Genomic DNA, 26,372 nt, shown 5'->3' with positions numbered 1-26,372 from the left:
AGATTAGATGTGTAAGTTAATTAACTAAACAGCTGTGACAGCGGTTAAACAAGCGACAGAAACAATCAGTTTGCAAAGACTGTGTAAACCAAGGCTCAGCTTTGAGAAGGGAAATATGCAGGGGATATACACAACCGGTCAAAAGTTTGAGAAGGGTAAGATGTTTTTGTAAAAAGTATCTTCTGCTCACCAAGGCTACATTTATTTGATCCAAAATACAGCAAAAACATTATTAGTGTAATATTTTTAGAATGTTAAATATTTTTTTTTCTAGTTGAATAGGCCAAAAAATATATTTAAATTCTTGTGATCAAAGCTGAATTTATCCTCATTACTCCAGTCTAACGATACATAATCATTCAGAAATCATTCTAATATGAGGATTTGAAGGATTCAACAAACATGTATGACTATTATCAGTGCTGAAAACAGTTTTCTCAGGATAATTTAATGAATAGAAAGTTCAAAAGAACAGCATTTATCTAAAATATAAAGCTTTTGCAACATTAATAATGTCTATAATCTCACTTGATCATTTTAATGCACCCTTGCTGAATAAATCATTAATTCATTTATTTAAGTTCTTTCTCAAAAATAATAATAATAATTAATCAAATAATCCAAAAAAAGGTTATAGGCCTACACAACTGCTTTCAACATTGATAATAATCATTAATGCTTCTTGAGCAGTGAATCATCATATGAGAATTATTAGTGAAGGATCATGTGACACTGAAGACTGGAGTAATGATGATAAACTCAGCTTTGATCACAGGAATAAATTATATATTCCCATACTAGAGAAGTTATTTTACATTTGAATAATATTTCACAATATTATAGCTTTTTTTGTATTTTAATAACATAAATGCAGCATTAGTGAGCAGAAGAGACTTCTTTAAAAGCATTTTTAAAAATCATTACCATTCTCAAACTTTTGTTTGATTAGTGTATAATTAATGGGCTGACAATGATTTTGGATCGCTATAGGTTGGCCTGTAGCCTATGTTTAGGGGGCCCAACCTCATATTCTTTCATATGAAATACATTATTTTATTATTGTGAATATAATCTTAGGAATATGTTCTTTTGTATAATAAACGTTTGAGAGGGGTTTCTCACTATTAAAGCAGTCAACGCGTTATGGGCCTTTCACACAGAACGCGGCAACGGCACCGCTGCGTTATAGTCTCGTAGCTCGACAGCGGCTGGTTGGCCAGTCAAGCTTTATTAAGCACCCAGTCATGATCACGCTCATTTGACTGCCTTATTAGTGAGAAACCCGTCTAAAACGTCTATCATTCACAATAATGGATTCCTATATTCACAATCATAAAAGTATGTTTTTCATTGTAGTTTCAGTGATAGAGAACGCGTTATAGGCTACTCGTAGCTCGACAGCGGCTGGTTGGACGTGGCCAGTCAAGCGTCAGCACCCAGTCATGATCACGCACATTTGACTGCCTTATTAGTGAGAAACCTGTCTAAAACGTCTATCATTCACAATAATGGATTCTTAAGATTATATTCACAATCATAAAAGTATGTTTTTCATTGTAGTTTCAGTGATAGAGAACGCGTTATAGGCTACTCGTAGCTCGACAGCCGCTGGTTGGACGTGGCCAGTCAAGCGTCATTAAGCACCCAGTCATGATCACGCTCATTTGACTGCCTTATTAGTGAGAAACCCGTCTAAAACGTCTATCATTCACAATAATGGATTCTTAAGATTATATTCACAATAATAAAAGTATGTTTTTCATTGTAGTTTCAGTGATAGAGAACGCGTTATCTACTCGTACCTCGACAGCGGCTGGTTGGACGTGGCCAGTCAAGCGTCATTAAGCACCCAGTCATGATCACACACATTTGACTGCCTTATTAGTGAGAAACCTGTATAAAACGTCTATCATTCACAATAATGGATTCCTAAAATTATATTCACAATAATAAAAGTATGCATTTCATTGTAGTTTCAGTGATAGAGAACGCGTTATACTCGTAGCTCGACAGCCGCTGGTTGGACGTGGCCAGTCAAGCGTCAGCACCCAGTCATGATCACGCACATTTGACTGCCTTATTAGTGAGAAACCAGTCTAAATCATCAATCATACAAAATAATAGATTCCTAAGAGTATATTTATGATATTAAAATATGGTATTTCCATGCAGCGAGAGTGAAAGAGAACATTTTATACTCATAGCTCAGCAGCGGCTGAGACTGGCAGCCACCAGCCAGCCCAGCGGCAGATCACGTGACCACCCAGAATGAGACTGGCAGCTCCCACCACCCACTGACAGGTCACATGACCACCCAGTGGCGGCTCCTCCCAGCCAGTTGAAGATTGAACCCCTTCTCCTTCAGTTTCAACATAGTTACATCAGTGTGGAAAATATGTGGTCTATGATTATATGAAAATTTTTGTATCCTCTAAAACACACCCTGAGTCACTTAAAAGTGACCACGATATTTACTATCGATTAATATAATTATGGAAAGGGTTGTCTTTTGATGTCACAGAAAGACTTTAAAAAAATCGCCATTTTCTCAGCTGAGCTAAACAGCCAATCAATCACAGCAGAGCTTCGGCTTCCCATCATGACGTCAGAGAGTAATGGTCAAGGGAGCACATCATGTCATCACAAGCTACGGTGACAATTTTGAGCTAAACTTTGTCCCCAGAATATTATGTCGCCACACTGAGGAGGAGATACTGTTCTTTTTGGAGTTAATCCAGAAATGTAACAAGACATGTCGTGTTTTATTATTAAATATAGGCCCTATGGGCTATTTCTTGTGCATTCATTTTTGTTTCTGATTTTTTGAGCACTATTCGCATGAATCTGTATCGCCCTCTGTTGTCCGTAACATGAATTAAAATAATTTATTGCACATAATTAATTAAGAATTTACAAGCGGAAAAGTAAGATAATGTGAAATATAAAATAGGACACTACTCAAATATAATTTCAAAGTAATGTATTCGTCACATAAGAAGAGATAAAAGCAGCTATTTGCACTGCAGTGAACGTAGAGTCTCTAGACCACTGTTTGTGCAATCAGGATGTTTCACTCTCAACACGCTGCATGCTGGACGAAACCTCTGCAAGCTGTAGACTAGAGAGAACGTGAAGGTTTGATGCTGTAAGACAAGGACAACCAGCAAAACATCCTGAAAGTGTCCTGCACATTTTATACACAAGCATACAGTAGGCTCCTTTAAAACATAAGAACAAGTCAATACATCATCTACTTGTTTTTGTTTCCCTCATTCACCATGGTACGCCTTTTCTTGGTGTTTATAAGTGGAAAAGTGGGATGGTTTTCGCGGGAAATTGCGTTTATACATCACTCACCCGATTGTGTCTCGTCATAACCGCAATTTACCTGAAAGAATGGAAGTGTAAGAATGGAAGGCTTTCCTGTAGCTCAAACAGTGGAGCGTGGCACTAGAAGGTCATGGGTTCAATTCCCAGGGAAAGCAAGAACTGACAAAAATGTAAAAGGTGTACCCTGAAATGCAATGTAAGTCGCTCTGGATAAAAGCCTCTGCCAAATGCGTAAATATAAGTGAAATGTGACTACATTGTAACATGTGAGGGGCACCTTTTAACATATACCATATGACAGCTTAAAATGTCAATACATTTTGTTTGTCAATAAAATACAATTATTAACCTTTTCATATAAAATATATATTATTTTTAATAAATATAAATAAACACATTTTTGGGTTTGACACCAAACACACCACAAAACACAGCTATAGTTAAAAACATTAATAATAATAATTAATAACTTCTGAACATTGACTGTCAGTCATTATTCACCTTTTTCTCAAGGCTTCTCAATATAATTGTCCAGAGAAATAAGCCATTTTAACCAGGACTTCATTGACTGACAGTCGATGTTCAAGAGTATAGAATATAATATCATAGTTCTAATAGGGACTCATTGTAATGCAGCGTGACAACATGCCCCACCTACACAACTGGGATTTAAACCTGGCTCGTGTCTTCTGCTGTTAGATCAGCTTTAAAGAACCATCTCAACTGTTAAATATCAGATATAAGATTACAATAATATTCTATTTGTCTAATTTTATATAAACACAAAAAACATTAGAAACATAATGAAAAATGAATTAAAGAAGTGTACTTGGTTATTTGCTGTGGTTAAATAAATATTCAGTGATATTTTCCGAAGATTTTAGAATTGTTTCTATATGTTGATATGGCAGCTAAGAACTAAATACACTAAGTCAGTGAGGGAGACATACAAAATGTGCAGGGCTGGTGGTCCTCCGGACAGCTTTGGGAACCCCTGCACTAAGACACGTCTGACGTCTGGATCATTTTAAACCATGTGTGTTACAACTAACTAACCCCGTGTTAATTTGTGCCCTACTCCCCTACTGTGTCTAGCTACAGTAACATCTTAAGCTAGTCAGCTTGACATCCTTTCCATCTAAACTGGTTATCTCTTAAAGGAACAGTCCACTTTTTTGAAAATAGGTTCATTTTCCAACTCCCCTAAAGTTACTTACACAGTTGAGTTTTGCTGCTTTCTAATCCATTGAGCCGATCCCCAGCAGTAGCACTTTTAGCATAGCCTAGCATACATCATTAAATCTGATTAGACCGTTAGCATCTCACTCAAAAATGACTAAAGACTGTAAGCCCGACCAAATCATCCCACTGGAGGCTAATGATGGCGGGTGAAGGTCGCTCCTCGTTCTAGTTTTTAGTTGGGCATAAATGATTTAATTCCAATTCTTCTTAATCTAACTCCCTTTAATCATAATTTAGAATTTAGGTTAATGCCAATTGGTTATTTGGTCATTTATATTTAATGGTTTACGTACACATTTAATTATTACGTTTAACCCTTTGTTATATCCATTTATACCCAACCTAAATAATTCCAGAGCAAGTGAATGAAAGTGTTACAATTTATTAACAGTCAGGTAAATGTATAACGCCAATTACATAATCAATTCAAAGGTAATCCATCAAATACTCTGAAGTAAAGAATGAAATATATACCTGACTTATCAAGGTTACATAATGCTGCATGGGTTAAAACCTCCAGCATTACGGGCTGACCTGACTACAGAATCGAGCCCTGAGCTCTTTGCAACATTTCCTAAAATACCCAGAACCAGATGCATACCCAGAACCATTTGAAACTCTTTCAAATGGAAACACGAGTTCACAATAGGAATTTGCATTAATCAAGTCCTATAGATTTCTATAAAAGAGAGGCCAAATGGCTGAAAGCCACACCGACCATACACCAAGGAAAGATATCTTTAAACTCTTAAAACATTTATGATGTTCTAGTTTACTTCTGTGGAGTTGAGATATTTGTACCAGTCACACTGAGACATTTCAAATGATATCAAACACATATAATACTGTATCGTGAGGATTGACATTGTAACAAAGAGATTTCTGCTGCATTTCGGGTGATCTTAATATGAGGGGGAGCAGGAGTTTGGGGGATGTTTCATGTGAAAGGAAAGGCATGTGAATTAGTGTCATTCTGGTTCACTGTGTGATGTCGTCTCGGACAGAGACGCTGTATGAATGAGTTCAGATGCTAATTTCCCTTGTTTTCTCAGAGCGATTAGACATTTCAGCATCAGCTAGTTTTTCCAGCCTTACAAGACTTTCAATAGTTTTCCTATTTAAAACTTGACTCTTCTGTAGCTACATGATGTATTAAAAGTGACGGAAAAGTTGTGATTTTCTAGACCGATATGGCTAGGAATTATATTCTCATTCCTGCGTAATAATCAAGCGGCAACCTCCCGCAGTTTCTCTTGAAGCCAATACGGAAGTGACTTAAACTGCAATTCCTCGACTGGCTCCAGAAGAGAGCAGAATCTCATTGAGCCCCATGTTAAAATGCCCAACTTTACAGCTGAAAAAAACATGTTTACAGCCTGGTACAAATTGTTGTTCTGGTCTATAACTGTGAGGGAGGTGATTTTTTTTAAAACTCATTTGTTTACATTATATAAAGCCTTAAAGTTCTGCATAATTAAAGGCGTGGTTACTTTGTTTGATGGGTGGAATAGCCACTTACTGTCTGTTAGTCATCGCGTCACCTCAGCTCCGCCCCCACCCCAATGTTTGCCCATTTTCTGTTATCCATGCGTGATGCGCAACGACGCGTTGTCAAGATGGCAACGCCCAGCTGGTCTCTACTTTAAGCTTCAGAACGGCTTATCAGAATCCTATGGGTGACGTCACAGACACTACGTCCATATTTTTACTTACAGTCTATGGTAATAATCGTAAGCAAAGTTCCTTGATTATATGCAGGAATCAGAGTATAGTCCCTAGCCATATTAGAGTTGGAAAATTGGCTAATTTTCAAAAAAATGTAGTGTACCTTTAAGCCTAGTATAGTGAATGTTTTATGAGCATAGGATAAATCTTTCTCTCTCTCTCTCTCTCTCTCTCTCTCTCTCTCTCTCTCTCTCTCTCTCTCTCTCTCTCTCTCTCTCTCTCTCTCTCTCTCTCTCTCTCTCTCTCTCTCTCTCTCTCTCTCTCTCTCTCTCTCTCTCTCTCTCTCTCTCTCCCCTTCCTTTAAGTTATGAGAAAGAAATATTAATCCGTAGAGCCATATTCATCATTTTGCCTTTGCCAAAGCACAACCCAAACAATTTTATTCCACAAAATGATTGTTGTATCTTTAAGAACATTAATGCACGCTGATATAACTTGATATTTCTCTTTTTCTATCCTATTCTGATCTATTCTATTTTGTCACATTTAAAATGATATCCTATTCATTTCTGTTCGTTTATATAATATTGTTGATTATTTATTGTATATTTGTTTTCTATTTAGATATTCTATAATCGAAAGTAAAGGTATCTTATTTGTATTCTATTTAATCACATTTAAATGGATATTTAACTGAATTATATCCTATTGAATGTGGTAAAAATCATTAGATATTTTATATATTTTAACTTTAAAAACGATGTAAATTTTCATATTTTATCACATTTTATTCGATTTTTAAATATTATTTTATTCTATAGTAATCAGTCGTATTTAAAGGGACAGTAATGTTTGTTTTCTGTCGGTAGTGTAAATCAGGGTCTCTTCCCCTTTAAGGCGCTTTGTGGAGCCACAGAGGCCGAATCTCCAGCTGATCGTCAGTGTTCTCGCACCGTCTCATTCACACGATGCGCGCTGATCCTTGTGAGAATCAAACATCGGTCTAAATATCGCGCAAATGTCAGAGCTGGTATACAAAGCATCTTTGGTAGTGTCGCATCTCGTCGCGAGAGGATGATGTCCGGAGCTCGCGCGTCTCTCTAGATGCAGCGAATGCAAATGGATGGATGGATGTGCGCGCGCGTGTCCTTGAGTTGAGCAGCAGCATGGGATGTTACTCCATCGCACTGCCGATTGCATCTTGATACGAAAGAACAAAGCGAAGAAATACGAGTAAATGATTATTTTAGCTCTTTGTTGTGCTGGAGAACACAGCTGGCGTGTCGCCTGTAAAGGAGAAAACGATATGAGAAAGTGACGACGGCGTGTTTGGAAAGGAATCTGTATTTGTGTTGCGCATCATCTGTGAAGATGCCGAGGAGTTTACGCAGGCTGGTGCACCTGGTGCTCTTCTGTCCCTTATCTAAGGGGTTACAGGTAACTTTCTCCACTCGAATGACAATGTTTGGGAATAATGTTCCAAAGGAAACCTTATAATGATTTTGAAATGACACAAAAGGACCATGGTATCAACATGATTTTGAGAATGCACCATAGTAATATGCTTGGGTATTGCATTACCATGAATACTGTGTGAATATCATGAGACATGAATATGGAAGTCATTTAGTACCATGGTTACACTTTTTACTCTAGTAAGCATATCTCATGGTAGGTTTAATTTTGAAAGTGAATTTCTGTTAGCTATTAAATATTTTTGACCAGAAAAATATATGTTGACATTTTGTGACACCATACCCAGGTTATAGGGAGGAAGCGAAAAATAAATAAATATTCAAACAAATTAAAGAAACCGCAAATATGCTAAAGGTGCCATATAAAAAAATAATAATAATAATAATTATATATATATATATATATATATATATATATATATATATATATATATATATATATATATATATATATATATATATATATAAAAGTCTGGTTTTAAAAAAAGTTACCTGGTTGCCTTAAATTTGAGTTCATTAAAATTAAAAATTTGAGTTATCGACAACCTTTATTCAAATATTAATATTTTTTTAAGCATATTGGGTAATTGTGTGTGTTTTATTTGTGATGACGCAGTGGAACATTTTGTGCTATTTTCATGATTTATCACATTTATTATGTGTTCAGATATGATCATAGTTTGAGTTTCTATTTATTACACCAATTTCCTTCATTGTATCAACTCAAATTTTTTGTGTCAATAAACTCAATTTTAAGGCAACCAGGTTACTTTCTTTTTTAAGTTAAACCAACAATATATATTTTTTACAGCGTATAGTAAAAACTTACTTTTGCGTAATTATGCTTCTTAAAGTTACTGAAGTCCCAGTGTGACAACTAGCCCCAATCACCCCTATTCTTTCATTTAGCATTGTATGACCATTTGATTTATATTTATATTGCATTCTTTATTTGTGTTTTTAAAAGACAGGGTACATAAATCATAATGAAGAGGATCTGTCATTGTAAATGTTGCAGTTAATATACTCCTTTCCTTCACTTTAGCTAATCAATCACACAGGCACACAAACACACGACTGGTGCTTAATGCACACTGCAGTATGCTGACAGTATTTCTGTAGATCTGCACTAAGAGCCTTTTTTCATAAGTGCACTCACTGTAAGTGCATACTATGACCGTTAGAGACCGTGTAGGTCAAGTCTGCGCTGAAAGATGGCACAGATGACAAATGCATCTTTCTTTTCTCTCGTACAAGAGAATGAAAACAGCAGTGATTCAACCTGAAGTTAAACAAAATCACTATTCCTCAAATTGAACAGACCTGAACAGTTTCTCATTATTTACTCACTCTCATGTGCGGAATGACTTTACTGGTATTTTGTGCCATGCAATGTTTTCTACTGTAAAATATCAGCCAGTTTCGCCACCTTGTGGAACAGCTGATTCGTGCAAAACAAATTCAATGTGTATGCAAAGTACTCATCAAAGTACTCGTATTTAAAGTACACACATGTCGATGCTGATAGCCTCGTGAGCAGCTTTAATAATATTAACACAGGTCATAACTTCTTTTTCCAGTGATAATCCTTAGACCACCTTCTCTTTTGTAATGTCTCTCAGCCATCTCTCTTTCTACAGTCCTTCTTTAAATCTCTCTCTCCTCCCCCATCATGAGTGGATACGCCCCTTACTGCTGATTGGCTTCAAATGTGTTGTGCTGTTTGCTTCTCAGAAATCAACTACTGCACCTTTAAATTATTGAGCTGCATTTGAGAACTCAATCAGTGCCAGTAAGAGATGGGGTGACATTTTTCAAGATTATGGTCATATGGGTTCTTTTTATAATACTTTTTCTTGTGCTTTTGCATGCTTGTTGAAAGACCCATTCATTGTATTTGCCTGGCATTTTAAGTGCAATTTGTTCATATGAGTTTTGAACAACATGAGGGCGAGGAAATAATTACATAATGTTGATTTTTCAATCAAAAATTCAGTGCATATTTTTACATTACACGACAAATGTATTTTAAAGTGCACCACTGTCAAACCATTTTTCCAGCCTTATTTTTTAGAGAACACACACACGCACGCACGCACGCACGCACGCACACACACACACACAAATACATGTCTGGTTCACTATCTTTGTGGGGACTCTCCATAGACAGGGTTTTTATACCACACAAACCGTATTTTCTATCCCCTTACACTGCCCCTGTCCTTATAAACCTACCCATCACAGGAAACATTCTGCATTTTTACTTTCTAAAAAAAAACCTCATCCTGTATGATTTATAAGCCTTTTAAAAAGTAGACACTGCTGGACTGGTCCCCACAATGTAGGTAATCTCAGGTTGTACTATCCTTATGGGGACATGTGGTCCCCACAATGTAATATAAACAAGGGCACGCACGCACGCACACACACACACACACACACACACACACACACACACACACACACACACACACACACACACACACACACACACACACACACACACACACACAGAGAGACAGAGTGAATTTAGGTATCTAATAACAGTTGTCTGTATCAACAGGCAGTAATCAGATATGTGTGCTTTCACAGAGTTACACACACACACACACACACACTTTCCCACTCGAGCACAGAGAACAGTTGCTGCCTTTGGCATTCAGTGCCCTTTTACACCTGAAAACCGTCCAAGAGAAGATGTTTAATCTTGTAAAGGCACATGCTAATGACCACTAATATCTTTCTCTGTTTTCTTTCTCTCTCGAACCCATTTCAAAGTAGTGTAAGCTACGGTTACATCACAAGCAACAACGTGCCCCATTCTGATTTTCTGCTCAAATCCCCCCAAAAATGTTGAGGTTTTTCAAATTACCTTTTAAATGTGACACATATCCTGCATAACACAATGCACGCATATTCATCATAATGTCATCATCAAGTTTTAACACTGTCAGAAAAAAAGGTACACTGCTGTCACTGGGGCGGTACCCTAAGCCTAAGGTACAAAACTGAAAAGGTATTAATATGTACCTTTAAAGTACTACTATGTACCTTTTAAGGTACTAATTTGCACTCTTAAAGTACTGATATGTAACTTTTAAGGTGCTTATGTGTACCATTTAGGGGTGAGTAAGGTACAACTACAAAGACCTTTTCACTTTTGTACCTTAGGGTATTGCCCCAGTGACAGCACTGTACCTTTTTTTTCTGAGAGTGAACATGCAATTTAAGATATTTTATTTATGTGGAGAGAAAAAAAACTCAAAAAACACAAAAAAACTCTGTGGTCAAAGCAAAACATTTGAAACATAATGCACAAAGATACACTGTAAAAAAGTCATGTCTCCAATTGAAGATTTTCTAGTGACTGATCACATCAAAAAATTTCAGTTGGCCGAATTGAATTTCTGTGAATTGATGCACTTTAATTACCAGAAATTAAATTTGGCCAACTGAAAAATTTAGATGTGATCAGTCACTAGAAAATTTTCAATTGGAGACTTGATTTTTTTTTTACAGTGTGTAACTATATATAAAATTATGACAGGTTGAATTAAGATTGAAATAAAGATTTCCTGAAGGCAAAATTCTGATATGAAGACGACATTTGAAAGTGGCCCAGATCGGCATTAAAATGTAATATAAACAAGATCTCATATCATTTGGCACATACATAATCCATATTCATAAAACACCCCACCCTGACATATTTATCTTAATGTAAATTATTTTATTAATATATTAAAATAATAATATATTTTTTCTTATGAAATTAGAACAACTTTAGACATCTGATCAGCATTTCTACTGTCACTGTAAAAAAACTTTTTGTACAATCAATAAATATTAAAACAATAATGTAATTTTAATTTAAAAATTTAATTTGCTTATTTTTTTAAAAGATTTTATGTATTGTTTAAAATGGTTTACATGTTTTATATGTAACTTTCTGAGTAATAATTGAAATATGTATTGTAAAGTAATTGTTATAAATTATTGCATAGTCAAAATACGTCAACGGTTGAGTTAAGATTTATATAATAATGATTTTTACCTTGCACATTGAAAAATTAAGATATTTATCCAATTTATTTCCACATATTAAAGTGAAAAGTAATGTAAACGAAAGCTTAAATATGCCATGTGAATTATTGTTGAGTGTTTATTAGTGTGTCTCTTTCAGTCCCGTTTACCTGCAGTAAAGGTCAAGTACCTGTTGGTGGCGTGGTTTGGGATTCTGGTGGCCAGCTGGGTGATCTACATGCAGTATTCCTCTTATTCAGAGCTCTGCAGAGGACACGTCTGTACCATGCTCATCGTAAGTCAATTCATCTTTCATAATGCATGAGTTGAGCTGGACATGCCTTCCCACGAGCTCCATTCCCTGCCACTTAGGTGGAATCAACGTGGAATAGAGAGGATTTGCCTCTAAAGACAGAGAGCGAGAGTCTTATGATGATTGACAAACACCTCTGTGCGATCTCACGCAGTGCATACACACAGATGGTGTAATAATTATGCTGTTTTACCATCTAGTATTTGTCACAGACAGGAAGTCATTGCAGAAACTGGAAAATTAAAAGGAGGAAGCGAGAAAGTTGGCAGTTCTTAATTATGCTGTTATAGAAAGCACATTTAAATATTCTCAGCTTCATTGGAACAGTAGGCGAATTATGCTGTGTGATTGAGTTTAATCTCCAATTCTGTATTCAGCTACAGGATGTAAACTATTCATATTGTGTCTTTTTAAAAATGTTTTTGGTGAAAGATCAGGATGTGGTTTGCCTTTTCAGTGAAACAAAAGTGGTCAAGCCATAAAAACTGTCCATACAGCTTGTGCACCATAGTCTTTTAAAGCCACACAATAGTATTATGTGTGGAATAGACCTACATTTAAAGTATTAGTTGTTGAAAACCTCACATTTTGTGATGTGCTGTCCCTTTAAAAACAAATTTGCTAGTTCTTTCAGAGCCTGAAGTGATGTTGGAATATACGTCTGCACATTTATATGTGTGTCACTCACTCTTATAGTTTAGACTCTGGGTGAGGCCTAGAGAAAGGAAAGCCCTTTTCAGCTCTTGTTTTGCAACATGCGTGATGACAACCGCTTTTGGTAGATATGAAAGCGAGAAGGAAGAGAGAGAGCGCAGATGAAAAGGAGAAGTAACACGCTGCCTTTAGACTAATCTGTGCATTTGTGGGTCATTATCTGGCCAAGCATCAATCCATCATAACATCATGATCTGTCCTCTAACTGGCAGGGTTGTCCTCCAGGTGCTTGCACAAGGATGTTGAATCGAGAAAAGTTGGCAAGATGACTGTATATAGCATTTGTGGTTATGCCTGCCCTTTTCCTCTGTGTGTGTGTATGTGTTTTAGTGTGATCATTACCGCAGAGGCATCATCTCGGGGTCAGTGTGCAAGTCTCTCTGCGAGGAGAAAACGTTGTCTTTTCAACACTGTCTTTCAACATCACCAACGCACCAGGTAAACTAACACACGGGTGAAAAAAACGAAAGACAATAAATAAGAAATTATAATTTCCATTTATTTTTTGCATCACATTTATTTTCCAAACAAAAAAGCCCAATTTCCTCCCAGATTCTCATTGGTAAAGCATCGACATTTTACTTTATATTTAACTTTGTTATTTAATATGCATTATTCTCAATGCTGATCTTCCTATACTGCAATATCTTACTTTTTTACTATATTATTAACATTTATTTTAAAATCATAAAAAAAAAAAAGAATCCCCCTTGAGGATTAATAAAGTTTTTCTATTCTATTCTATTATACGAAGAAAAATGTATTATTAATTATTATTATTATTTTACAATGTAAAAAAATTTGTCCTAAATAAGTATGTATATACAATTATGGATGAATTTTTACAAAATATGTTTAGGTGGTCACATTTTAATGAGGAAAAACAAAACAAAACAAAACAAGAAATTATATTTTTAATGTAGTTTTTTGTCACATTTAATTTCCATAATAAACAAGTACTTTTTCCTCCTAAAATATGAATCTAGACATTTTACTTATATTTACCTCAGTACTGCAATATGTTAAATGTTTACTATATATTGTTTTTTTAATGCATTATTATTCATTCAATAAATCGTTTAATTATATTTCAAAAAAATAAATTCCTATCACTTTTGGTCACAATGTAAAAAAAAAGAGGGTCCTAGATAGGCATATATACATGTCACACAGCTGTTAATGTCTGTGTGTGTGTGTGTGTGTGTGTGTGTGTGTGTGTGTGTGTGTGTGTGTGTGTGTTGCAGGTGTACAGTGCTGTGTGGAAGGAGAAAGCCGTGTTGGTGAAGTGTGGTATTGAAGAGAGCATGAGAGGAGAAACCGGCCCTGACAGTCCACTACGGCATGACAACCTCTATGATAAACCCACCCGTGGAACATCCATGGATGAATTCAGAGCGATGCTGCATTCCTTCCTCAAGGTCTCTTCATCTACTACACCTCTTTTCTTATCAGTTTTCACATTGAAGCAAATATCACAGTAAATCAGACACAATCAGACAGCATTTCATAAAGAAAGCAACCAGTTTTATGCTCATACCCCCGGTTTCACAGACAAGGCTTAACCTTGTCAGCTATGTCAGTGCCATTGTTTTGTCTCAAGATGCACCACAGTAGTTTTTTTTCTCTTCTCAAAGGCATGTTTATAAAAGCTAGTTAAATGTCCTAATTTAATCCTGGCTTAATCTAAACCCTGTCTGTGAAACTAGGACATAGAGTTCTAAAGCACCTGTCCTTAAATTCTAGAACTTGACTGAAACTCTTTAACTTAAACTTGAATATCTTGATATTTATGTTTTTAAATCTCAGGAACCATAATTTCAACCTAACAGCCATTGTTTTCAAGTAAATTCAAAAAATGTTTAATGGAAGTAAAAATGTGGTTAGTTTTTCCCTAAATGACCATCAGCATATGATATTTAAACATTTTAATTAAAGGCATAAGATGTACGATTTTTGGTTCAAGATGTAACTACAGAAGAGTCAAGTTTTAAATAGGAAAAATATTGTGCTAGATGCTAACGGTCTAATCAGATTCAATGATGTATGCTAAGCTATGCTAAAAGTTCTACCGCCTGATCCGGAGCTCGGCTGAAAGGATTTGAAAATGGTAAATCTCAACTGTTTAACTCTAGGACTTTCTAAATCATACAATATATTTTAAAATGAATTGTCATTTAGCAGTCATCCAGTTTTTATTAATATGATATTCTAATACCAATCTAGTGCAAAGTTCAAAACGTCCATCATACCAGCCACCTAAGTAACGTTATAACATAACTTTCAATACACTCAAATGTATTTAGTATAATTGTTTTATCATTGTCATTAGCAATCGCTCCAGCGGCCTCATTCCGCTCCCACAGCTCTCAGCCCGCCCTGCTTCTTAACACAATATCTTTAATAAAACATTTTAAGCTCATCCTGTTGAGGTGAAGACCACTTATATTTCAGGTTTATTACTGATCTGCCCGCATTAACACTATATGACAATTGAAATGAGTTGGATGACATCACCATTTTCTCCAGAGCGGCTGTACAGCCGAATCAAATTCTGTTGCATTATTTTCTGATATTATCACTGTGAAGCTTTTAAACAATCTTCATTATAAAAAGCACTATACACTATAAATAATGGTGACTTTACGCCCATTCACAGCAACATCAAACCATCAAGCTATGACAAGCTAGAAAATGACATATTACATACATATAGTGCCTTTTACATGATAAACAAACATTTTTAAGTGGTGACAAAAATGAATCGTTAAATCAGTACATTTTGTTTGGTTCTCCAAGATGAATTGAACTTACACCTACAATGCCATCTTTGTAAAATTTAAGTTTAACATTTATTGCCATGATTTTCAATGTTTATTAAGTGAAATTACCAGTCAAATGATCAGGAATATGTAAAGAATATTCGCTATATCACCCAGCCCTACTTGTGACTGATATTTGAGATGTTCATGTCCTGCAGAGCAAAGCAGAAACAGAGCTAAAGACAGTCTAACCCTCTCTAAGCTTTCGGCTGTTCCTCAATCTCCTGTAGGAGGGTGAAAATGGAAAGAGAGAGTGCGGGGAGGGAGTGGGGTAACAGGGAGGAGAAGCCAAAAATAACTGAAGGAGCTTGAAAAGGTCACAGCTAGAACAATACACTCACTTTCAGTGTCACAGGGGAGAACAACAAACATACACACACTTAAACACAACCCACACAAAATGCTGTAAATGGCCATGCACACTTCAGTATACACGCGTACATGTGTACTTGATAAAGACTGTAGTTTATACATCTTAGTCTCCAGAAATCAAAATTGGAGTTTTGTGGCTTTTAGTCCATGTCTGTTAATGTTGAGGAGGCTAATCTGTTTGTTAGTGTACTTTTTTTTTTCTCCCAGGAAAACAATCCAATCTCTCAAAAGCTCTCTAGAATAAATCCCCTACTCCTAAATTATAAATACCACCCACCCACCTCTGACTAGAAATAGAAAGTAGTAAATCTTAGTTCAGGACTGTGACAAGATAAAGGTTATTGTTATCTCTTTCTCTTCCTTCCATTTCTTCACAGGACAGTGTTGGAGAGCAATCGTCTCTTAGCACCCTTGTGACCCGTGTGATCTCCCTAGCTGACGTCAACGCTGATGGCAAAGTTTCATTAGCAGAGGCGAAATCCATGTGGGCTTTGCTTCAGATCAATGAGTTTGTTTTGATGGTGGCTCTGCAGGATAAAGAACACGCTCCTCACCTGCTGGGCTTCTGTGGAGACCTTTACGTGACTGAACACGTCGCACACAGCGCCCTCTTCAGGCTAGAGGTTCCTGGCTGGCTGCAGCCAGTATTTCCTGAGGCGCTGGGTGTCGCCCTTAATCAGTGGCTCGCTCCCGCATGGCCCCGCAGGGCTCGGATAACCATTGGCCTGCTAGAGTTTGTGGAGGAGGTGTTCCACGGCGTTTACGGAAGCTTCTACATATGTGACGCAAACCCGAGGCGGGTTGGCTACAATGCAAAATATGACTTCAAAATGGCAGACCTTCAGAGCGTAGCATCAGAGGCAACCGTCAAGGGGTTCCTGCGAGGTAGAACTTGCGAGGCAAACGCCGACTGCACTTACGGGCGAGATTGTACCGCCACATGCGACCGATTGGCAAGGCAGTGCAATGTGGAAGTGGTACAGCCCAATTTGGCCAAGGTGTGCGCGCTACTGCAGGACTTCCTGCTCTTCGGAGCGCCGTCTGACCTGAGGGAGGACCTGGAGAAACAGCTACGCACCTGTGTGACTCTCAGCGGACTTGCGTCACAGATGGAGGTGCATCATTCCCTTGTTCTGAACAACCTCAAAACACTTTTGTGGAAGAAGATCTCGAATACCAAGTACTCTTGAGACCAACATACGGATGATCGAGAGAAAGTCTACGAAGAGCAGGAGAACTGGAGACGAAAGGGAGCGAAAGTGGGGTCAGCACAACAGCCTCTGAATAGGCCAACAGAAATGCTGAACTCTGCCAGCCATTACGGACTTAAAATCAGTCGAACGTCAATCGTCTTTATAAGAGAATATAGTGTGTGCTCAGAAAGGGCCTACACTACATCCCTACCCACTGTTTTATTCGAGAGACTCAATCGAAGACCATTTAATCCTATAGAAATGCCTTTAGAAGCTTTTTTCCCCCTTTACCTGAAATTTCTCTGTTGAAGACCATCCAATTAGGAACAAAGACAATTGGAGGACATTTATTTGACCGTGCAACACCTTCCCAAATTATGCTTTGAGTCCTGCTTGGTAAACCTATGTTTAAGGATCTGGGCTGCAAGCACAATGATAGTAGGGTCAATTCCAAGTAACCCGAGCAAAAAGGAGAGTTTCTGAGATAAGGTCTTGCTCAACCCTTTAACACTTAGAAAACCATTGTAAGTGTCTCTGTCCTTTGGTTAAAATTACCATAGTGGAGTTTGACTCTAATGAGAAACAAAGACAACTGGAAGACTTCCCCAAATCAAACCTTGAGTCTTGCTTGGTGGACTTTTGGTTAAGGATTGGGGCTGCAAGCACAGAGATAAAAGGTTGATTCCAAGAAGTAGTAACCCAAGGTAAGAGTTTGCAAGAGTATGGTTTTGTTCTACAACTGCTATACCCTTGATCAAGACACGCAACTTTTGGTTGCAACCATTTTTGTGAGTTGCTTCTTGAAGAGTAAAGTACTGTACATCCACACCGGTTTTGACTTTCAACATGAAACGAGAGATCTTTAGCAATGTTTGGAAGCACCCTTTCTTTTGAAGTCCGGAAATGTCAGGACCCTACGCCAAAACCTACAACATAACCAAGCAGTCAACACTGGAATGAGTATGCGTAAAGGTGTTATATTTGTCTGTTTACAGAGTGTATGGTGTGTTTGTGTGTGCTTGTTCTAGGAGGATGCTTTCTCTCATGTTGTAGTTTCACAGGAAGGATATCCCTTTTCCGTGCGTTCTGAAGCATTTGTGATGGGGTTTGTTATGCTTGAACTGTGTTTCTCAGGGTATGTGGGTTTATGTCTGAATGTGTTTGGAAAATGATTACAATTAAAGGGATAGTTACTCAATGTCATCGTTTATTCATCCTCATGTTGTTCCAAACCGGTATGAGTTTCTTTCTTCTGTTGAGCACAAAAGAGAATATTTTAAAGAATAGTTAAACAGTTGACAGTAGCCACTGACTTACCGTAGTTTTTTTTCCTACTATGGAAGACAATGGCTGTGTCCAAAAACTGGAAAATTCTGCCTTCGGAGGACATATTTCAAGGCATACAGGCACATCCGAATCCAATGTTAGCTTCACTTCCTGTCTTCTGAGAGACCTTCTGATTGATTTTTGAAAGCAGCATATTGTAGATGTATCCTTATCTGCCTCTGATATCCCACAATCCTATGCGTGCCATTCAGTGACAGTTTAAGCTAGAAAAGAAAGATGGCATCTGAAAGTTGCGGTTGATGGTCAGTTTGTGTGTAAATGTATGTTTTTGACAAACGTTTTCCACTTTTGATGCTAGCAAGAAATTACCATTGAAGGAATTAAATATTTGTTCAGTTCTTCACCAAAGCTCGCTTTATTTAGCTGTAGATCATGAAACAGTTACTCTGCAACAGAAGTCTATCTGAAATCAGTTTTGTGAGGTGCGCTTACAAGTCATTTCCTGATTTCCTGGTTTTCGGATGCAGTCAATGGCTACCGTAATTTTTTTGATTATCGTCATTCTTTAAAATATCTTCTTTTGTGCACAACAGAACAAGCACATACAGGTTTGGAACAACACAAGCGTGTGTAAATGATTAACATTTTAATGTTGGGTGAACTATCCCTTTAACTTTAAACATAGAATTACAAACAAAGTGCACAGTTTGAGGAATCACGGTCTAGTGACTGTATGTGCAGGTATATAAAACGTATTTGCGTATAAAGTGTGTGAGCATACTGTAAACAGTTCTACTTGACTCACAGTAGCCACTTTTATATTTAAAAAAAATCTCATTAATACTAAACAAGCACACATCTCACGGATAACCAACAGGAAGTACGTCTCTCTGAGTATTTACATTAAGAATCATATCAAGTGCACATTTAAAAACTTCCATTTTCTTTGTTTTCAAGATCAATCTCCTCCGACTTTGTGGGAGCAATCCTATGCGAGAGAGACCATGCTATGTCTTCTAGTGTGTGCCAGGCTTTTCATGCTGTTGAATGAAGTGATTTTATGTTCTATTAAGTCATGTTTCTTATTTTAGTCTGTCTCTGTATGGAGAGCAGCACAATTAGCATATGGCCTTGTTCAGGCTCCTAAATACTTATTTATTTTACCTCCATTATGTTCAACCATTATTCAATGAGTAGTAAATGTTTGAAGCTCAAATTGTGTAGTTGTGTTTTATTAAATGTGGTGGTGATGTTTTTTTTGGGTGAATCACAGGCACACAAAGTAGGCTACAGCACTTAGTGGGAGGTCAAACACAAACGCACGTATCCTTTTACCCGACCTTTAGAAGAAACAAGGAATCAGCATACATTAGTCTAGGAGGACTCCCTGAACCCTCGCCTTTAAAAGGGTGTGTTACTAATGGGACCAAAACATGTAAACTCACATAGCCTAATGGGTCCTGAACACTGTGCGATTTTTCAAAATCCCTTGCGAATGTCCCTTGTCAGACTGTACGAACATGATCCCTGATGTAAGCCATGTCACACTGTAAGATCTCAGTTGTCATTAATGTCAGACTGAACGATGGTGAAGGCGCGCTAAAAACGGACGCGCACAAGAAAACTCCGGAGTTTTATATCATCAATGAATGACGTGCTCGGTGACAGCGAGCTGCATTAACGCGGGACTGAAATGCTGGCTACAAAGAAATCTCTAGCACTCGTTTTGGTCATAATTTGTCTTGAAAAACGGGAGATATTTGACTTTCGTCGTAGGAGAAGTCCCACTGCAGGATTGAGCGCCAAATCTTCTGACACTGCTAGAATTTCGTCTGAGGTCAAATTTGATTGCAGCGCTCATTAATCGGCTGCCGGTGAACATGTCTAACTAACGACCAAAGCCGTCAGATTTTAGCCTAGGATCAGAGGAATCTTTTAGAATTTGCTAAATTTGTCTCAGACGGCCAAATCGTGGCCAAAATCGCACAGTGTGCATCTGGCTTAAAGTCAAACAAGCTGTTATTTATTTAAATGTACAAGTTTAGACTTGTTTTACTAGTACTAATTCCTTGCAGAAATAAACTTCATTTCTTTCAAAAAAATCTGAAATATTTCTGACCCCAAACTTTTACTTTTTCATGATCAATTACGGAGAGAAAAAAAGTTTGTGATATCTTTATGACAGCTTTACAAATCAAAATAAACACATAAAAAAATTGACATTGGATTATTGAGGTGAGTGAAACAATTGTACATTTTATGGCTCATTAAAAAATTGACCAATCAGAATGAAGCATGTCGTGGGTGATGGTCATGTGATCTTGTTCAGGTGGTGGTCAACAACCTCAGTTGAGACAGATACGGGCGGCACGCAGCAGATGTAAACTTGGCCATCACCTTACTGGTTCCATATGGTTTGTCATGTTTCTGAAATTAAAGCGAAATAAAGATTAAAGTGAAGATCTATTTTTGAGAAAGTCAAAAACAACACGAATCATGCGTGACTTTTGTTTTGTTGTTGCTGCACTGATGTCCTTTTTGACAACATTTAATAATTCAAAATAGCTGATTATCTGAATTAGAATGAATATTTCAGATAACAGCATGGCAGTAATGCAGTTGTTTGGAAATGGAAACGATTAGAAGCAGGAATAGTATTACAACCTTTCAGGATTAAATCCCCTCTGAAACAGTCACTCATGCAGGTTTGTATGGGCTGTCACTCATTCTTTGCAATGTGGAATTAGAGTGCAAAGCGTAGTTTATAGAGCCCTTCTGCTCTGTGCTGCCTCATGACACAGACACGGCACATTCAGCTGTGCTGCAACGCCTCGAGGAGCAATAAAAACTGTGTGTGTGTGTTTACTGGAGGAGGAAAACTTACTAGTCCAGCTTTCTGCGGAGTCGACCTTTCACCTCTGTTCAGGGTTGTACTGTGTTAAAGTGCCCCTATTATGCCATTTCAAAGCTTCCTGATTATTTGGAAGTCTCCCATAATAGATTTACATGAGTCCAAAGTCAAAATACACTAACATTGCAGCATCACCTCACCCCAGTCTGTCGTGATTGGTCTACTCTGCTCTGATTGGTCAGATGGCCAAGTCTGTCATGATTGGTCCAATCTGCTCTGATTGGTTAGATGACCTAGTCATTTTCAGCAGCCAATGAAGACCATAGGTGGGCATTATGCAGATTTGTAACAAACCTATGTAGATTCAAGCATGAAGTAAAACTGAACAACTGGGTTCTTTTGGGAGACATAACTGCATTTATCATGCACCTTGATCTTTGAAATGAGAGAGCGGGAGGCTGAGTAAAGAGCTCGTCAGTGTCCGTGGGTTTTATTTCCATAATCTCAGAGTTTATTTAGGATTTAAGCCCAGAGAACACCTACAGGCAAATACTACACTGGTACGTACATTTTAAATGTACGCTTAAAAACAAATACTCCAAAAAATAGGGGCACTTTAAGTCACAACCCATGGAAAATGCAGCTTCACTTCATCCATTTCTTGTCTTTCTTGAGTTCATGAAGCACATAATCAGAATCTAGAACATTCAAAGACAAAGACAATTTAGGGGGATAAATGAAGTATTAGGAGAGAGTTAACAGGCTGAAATGGACACTAACACACACAGAGGTCTGGGTTGGGTTATCCGGCCTCGTTCCAAGCCCCTGGTCCACCATGCAGGACAGCAGGGTCGATCACAAGCCAGTTTCTGTGCGCCCACTTTTGGCACAACAGTGGCATCACAGCCAGAGTTACGTCTCACGGGGCAAAACCCAGAACACAAACACACATACACCTGACTAGACTTCAGACAAAAGATCTTTTTATTGGATTTCTATAGAATTATGTAAATTATATGCATTATATATTTGTATGCATTGCATACGTATGCAGTTGTATTGTACTAATTAAGATATTATGTAAAATATTTGTACTTTTAATAATAAAAATGCTACATTTACAGTATATTTTGCACTGCCATTCAAATGTTCATTTCTAATATGTTTTAGGATATGTTTTAATGTTTTTGAAAGAAGTCTCTTCCCCTCACCAAGAATGCATTTATTTGTTTAAAAAATACAGAAAAAGCTACTTTCTTGACTTTATACACCATATTATTAACTTATAACTGTTTTCTGTTTGAATATATGTTAAAATGTAATTTATTCCTGTGATCAAAGCTGAATTTTAAGCATCATTACTCCAGTCTTCAATGTCACATGATCCTTCAGAAATCATTCTAATATGGTTTATTTTATGAAAAATGTGTTATTATCATCATCAGTTGAAAACAGTTGTGCTGCTTACTATATATGTGGAAAATGTGATGCATTTATATTCAGGATTTTTTACATTGTATTTTTTATTTAAAATATAAATATTTTTTAACATTATTAACAATCTTAACTTTTTGGTCAATTTAATGCATCCTTGCTGAAAAAATGTATTAATTTCTTTAATACAAAAATATTAAGACCTCAAACTTTTATAAATGTTAATCTAAAATGTGAATTAAAAACAAATATTTGAAACTCAGCTGTTTTAAATGATTGGGTATAAATAACAGAATAGTATTAACTTTTTCTTCTGTAATCATTTTGAAATGTCCTTACGATTTAATTTTGGCAGAAGGCGTCTATAAGTTCAACCATATATGCTTAAAATTATTGGTGACAGTAAATCTTTACCTGATGGTGGAAAATCATGGAGGTTTCCAAACAGGAAGAAAAATACCTTCATTCAGGGTCTGTAGTAGAATTAAAACATGTGTTTAAAACTGTGCAACATTCTTTTCTGCTGTGGGTTTAGTGTCTGGTTACAGTAGCCTACTTTGCAGATTGTGATTGACAGCAGTGAGTGTCACTTTGAATCACGTGTGTTGAGCGCGCACGCCCCCTACGGACACGAGCACGTAACTGCAAGCGCTGCGTTGCCTCAAAAGGCAGGCAGTGCTTCCGCGTGTCCAAAAATAAAAATATCTCTAAGTAAATAATACATAACAGCACGGTTACATGTCACGATTTTCGAGCTCATCGCATTCACAATTTAAAATAGGAGAACGTTCGTGTGCCATTTTTACCTAGGAAACTTGTATTTACGATAATTCCGAGAGCACGTGAAGGCAGCATTACATGCAACACGTGGGCGGTTTCAGCCAGTTAAGCAGGAGATTGAGTTATATCTGTAAACATTGCATATGTGACGATCCAGCATATTTATTGTAATTAATGCATAGTAAATACTGTTATGCACGTTTAACACTCATTACCATAACTAAGCACTGTAATGCACAACAATCTATGTACAGTCAAGAGCGTATACTATAATAGTAAATAAAATGCCTATGTAATAAAAACCGAATGCTCACAGTATTTTGCTTTGTGAAATCAAGATATGTGTATGCATTATGTAGTTGTTGTTCTCACCTTCATTGCAGAAGAAAGTCCCAGTGAGTTGAGAGGAGTGGCCAAAGATATTTATATATTTGAGATAACTACGGCAGCCTGCTGGACCACAAAGGGCGGATTAACACGGAGCCACGACTTAAAGGGATAGTTCACCCAAAAATCTAAATTAGCCCATGATTTACTTACCCTCAAGTCATCCTAGGTGTGTGACATTCTTCTTTTTAGACGAACACACTCAGAGTTATATTAAAATGTCCTGGCTCTTCCAAGCTTTATAATGGCAATGAATGGCTTTTTGTTTTTAAGTCCATAAAAGTGCATCTATCCATCATAAAAGTGCTCCACACGACTCTGGGGTGTTAATAAAGGCCTTCTGAAGTGTTGTGTTTATGTAAGAAAAATAACCTTATTTAAAACTTTACAAACCATAATCTCATACTTCTTTTAAATGTCATATGTGCGTTCCAGCGTAGGACGCAGGCGTAGCGCAAGTTCCGTTATTGAACGCGGAAGCGCTGAGGACAGATCAAAACGGGGGTGAAATGCTGTTTCATGCATACTGAGCTTTTTACACTGTTAAAGACTTGGATTCCCATCCTAAACATAGACAAAGTTTCAAAAACTAATGTTGGACGTTTGATGGAGTATTTCTTTGTCAAAAATACTCCTTCCGGTTTCTCACAAGTTTCTGAGTTTTTTTTGAGTATGAGTCGGCTTGACGTCGATAGAGCGGAAGGTGCTTGTATGGGCCGTACGGGCTCTTCTCCCGGATGGGTGCGCGCGTGACTAGAGCGAGAGAGGAAATGCACGCCCATAAACACTCTCTCAGGTGCAGATCCAGTCGTCCGTGAACACTTATGTCGTTATAGTCCGCGCCGCGCTCCACTTTATTCCTATGGGTGACGTCGAGCGACTTCAACGCTTCAGCACAGCATTCCGGGAAGGCAGCGCTGCATTTGAACCGATTTGAACGCAGAAATTACGGGAAGCTTCACAACATCGCTTCAGTGTCGCAAAGTGGATTTCCACGGTCACTGCTGTCACCGGACTTCACCAAATCATACCAAAGAAGTGTGTTTTTGACGGAGCGGTCCCAGCGATAAAGGTTCGGTCCTGCTTTGGAAGCAGCCGGTGAGTAAAACTGCTTCAAATGTCTCTGCTGTTGGCTATCGTCGCGTGAGTTAACATCAGTTAACGACACGATCGCATGCTTCGTCATTCAAATGCGCTAACGGTTACTCCATTGTTGTTCTGTGTATAACGTTACACTAGTCCAGCGTTTCTCAAAGTGTGGGGCGCGCCCCACTGGTGGGGAATAGAGACATGACAAGTGGGGCGCGACAAACGGGGGGAAATGTGTTAATTTTTTGTGCCCATCTCTATTAACCTTGTAAGCGGTCCCACATAGGATTTTTATTTCTATGCCCCTGAGAGTAAGGACCCACATATGGGATTTAGAATGTTCAGTGACTTGACATAACTGCAAGATTCAAACAGACACTTCAGATGGCACTGAGCCAGATGCTGACGCGCTCAGCTCTTGACATACATCATGCAGTGTTTTCAACCACATACTGTTTATTTTAGGTTTAATTTAATAGGTAACATTTAAATACACAAGTACTAGTAAAACAATACATTTAGAGTTTGTAGAATACATACTGGTGTCTATGGAAGCAGCAATAACAATGCATTCAAAAAAATTGGCCGACATGTTTTATTCATATCAGATACACATAGTGTAAGTGTAAACTATAAAGTTAGCTCGATTCTTCTCCCAGTTCACCGGTCACTTACTTATTCCAGGAGAAGCTGATGAATATACGTGCTGTAAATCTGATTGACAGGACTCGGACCTGCGGTTGCATTTTTTTATAAACGGTTCAAATGTGGCAACGCCCATCTCACATTAAAAAATCAAGATCATTTATTTTTAAATGGCAAAACACACCCACAATTGGATTATTAGATAGTTGATGACATGGTAAGCAAGTTTGTCAGTATTTTGAATAAAAAACACATAATAAAAACACGTAATAAAAGCGATACATCTAGCGCTATTTTGGTTGTGGTGAGTCACGTGATAAATATGACGCGTTGCCATAGACACATTGAGGCGAAACGTTCTAAAATAACATTGCCTTAAAAAACACTCACACTGGGAGTCAAATGGGCTAAAATATTTTGACTGTTCACATGAAAGATTTAAATGTGATGTTAATAAAATAAATGTTAACAGGCAAACTTAAAGGCTAGATATTTACCATTTTGTTGGGGTGATTGGGGACAGGTTCCCTACCTCCAAAGTGGGGAATGGCAGAAACAGTTTGAGAAACACTGCACTAGTCTGACGTGCAAAACCATTTTGCTTGCTACTGCTAAGGTTTAGTCGCATACAATAGTCCATAAACCGAATCATGTCCTCATAAACTGTGAGTAAACAAGCGCAAATGTTTACAGGCCACTAAATACAGTACATACCACAGAGACGGACGTCCTGATGTTGCTGTTTCTCCTGTT

General features: G+C 37.5%; 1 protein-coding gene, 1 long non-coding RNA gene and 1 other non-coding gene across 8 annotated transcripts; 1 reads left to right on the top strand and 2 right to left on the bottom strand.

Moving 5' to 3' along the window:
• Window positions 1–7,130: 7,130 nt before the first annotated feature.
• dipk1b (divergent protein kinase domain 1B) lies at window positions 7,131–19,649 on the top strand. Its single transcript, XM_067422811.1, has 5 exons — window positions 7,131–7,674; window positions 11,896–12,030; window positions 13,093–13,200; window positions 14,007–14,180; window positions 16,331–19,649. Exons 1-5 carry the CDS (start codon window positions 7,609–7,611, stop codon window positions 17,141–17,143), a joined length of 1,296 nt encoding a protein of 431 aa, XP_067278912.1. The 5' UTR covers window positions 7,131–7,608; the 3' UTR covers window positions 17,144–19,649.
• A 95-nt stretch (window positions 19,650–19,744) lies between these two features.
• On the bottom strand, window positions 19,745–23,913 carry LOC137045868 (uncharacterized). Of its 6 annotated transcripts, none has more exons than XR_010898874.1 (5): window positions 23,871–23,913; window positions 23,133–23,191; window positions 21,318–21,982; window positions 20,560–20,860; window positions 19,745–19,883 (listed from the first exon to the last, which is right to left on the bottom strand). It is a non-coding gene; the product is annotated as an uncharacterized lncRNA (long non-coding RNA). The 6 variants fall into 6 exon arrangements; XR_010898875.1 differs by lacking the exon at window positions 23,871–23,913 and adding an exon at window positions 23,525–23,864 and having other exon boundaries at window positions 23,133–23,425; XR_010898871.1 differs by lacking the exon at window positions 23,871–23,913 and having other exon boundaries at window positions 23,133–23,864.
• Window positions 21,140–21,276, bottom strand: LOC137047217 (small nucleolar RNA SNORA17). Its single transcript, XR_010899182.1, has one exon. It is a non-coding gene; the product is annotated as a small nucleolar RNA SNORA17 (small nucleolar RNA).
• Window positions 23,914–26,372: the final 2,459 nt, after the last annotated feature.

Source organism: Pseudorasbora parva, chromosome 18 (genome assembly GCF_024679245.1).
Source record: "Pseudorasbora parva isolate DD20220531a chromosome 18, ASM2467924v1, whole genome shotgun sequence".
Classification (NCBI taxonomy): Eukaryota; Metazoa; Chordata; class Actinopteri; order Cypriniformes; family Gobionidae; genus Pseudorasbora; species Pseudorasbora parva.
Note: the sequence above shows the minus strand (reverse complement) of the source record. Positions and strands in the feature narration are given on the sequence as shown.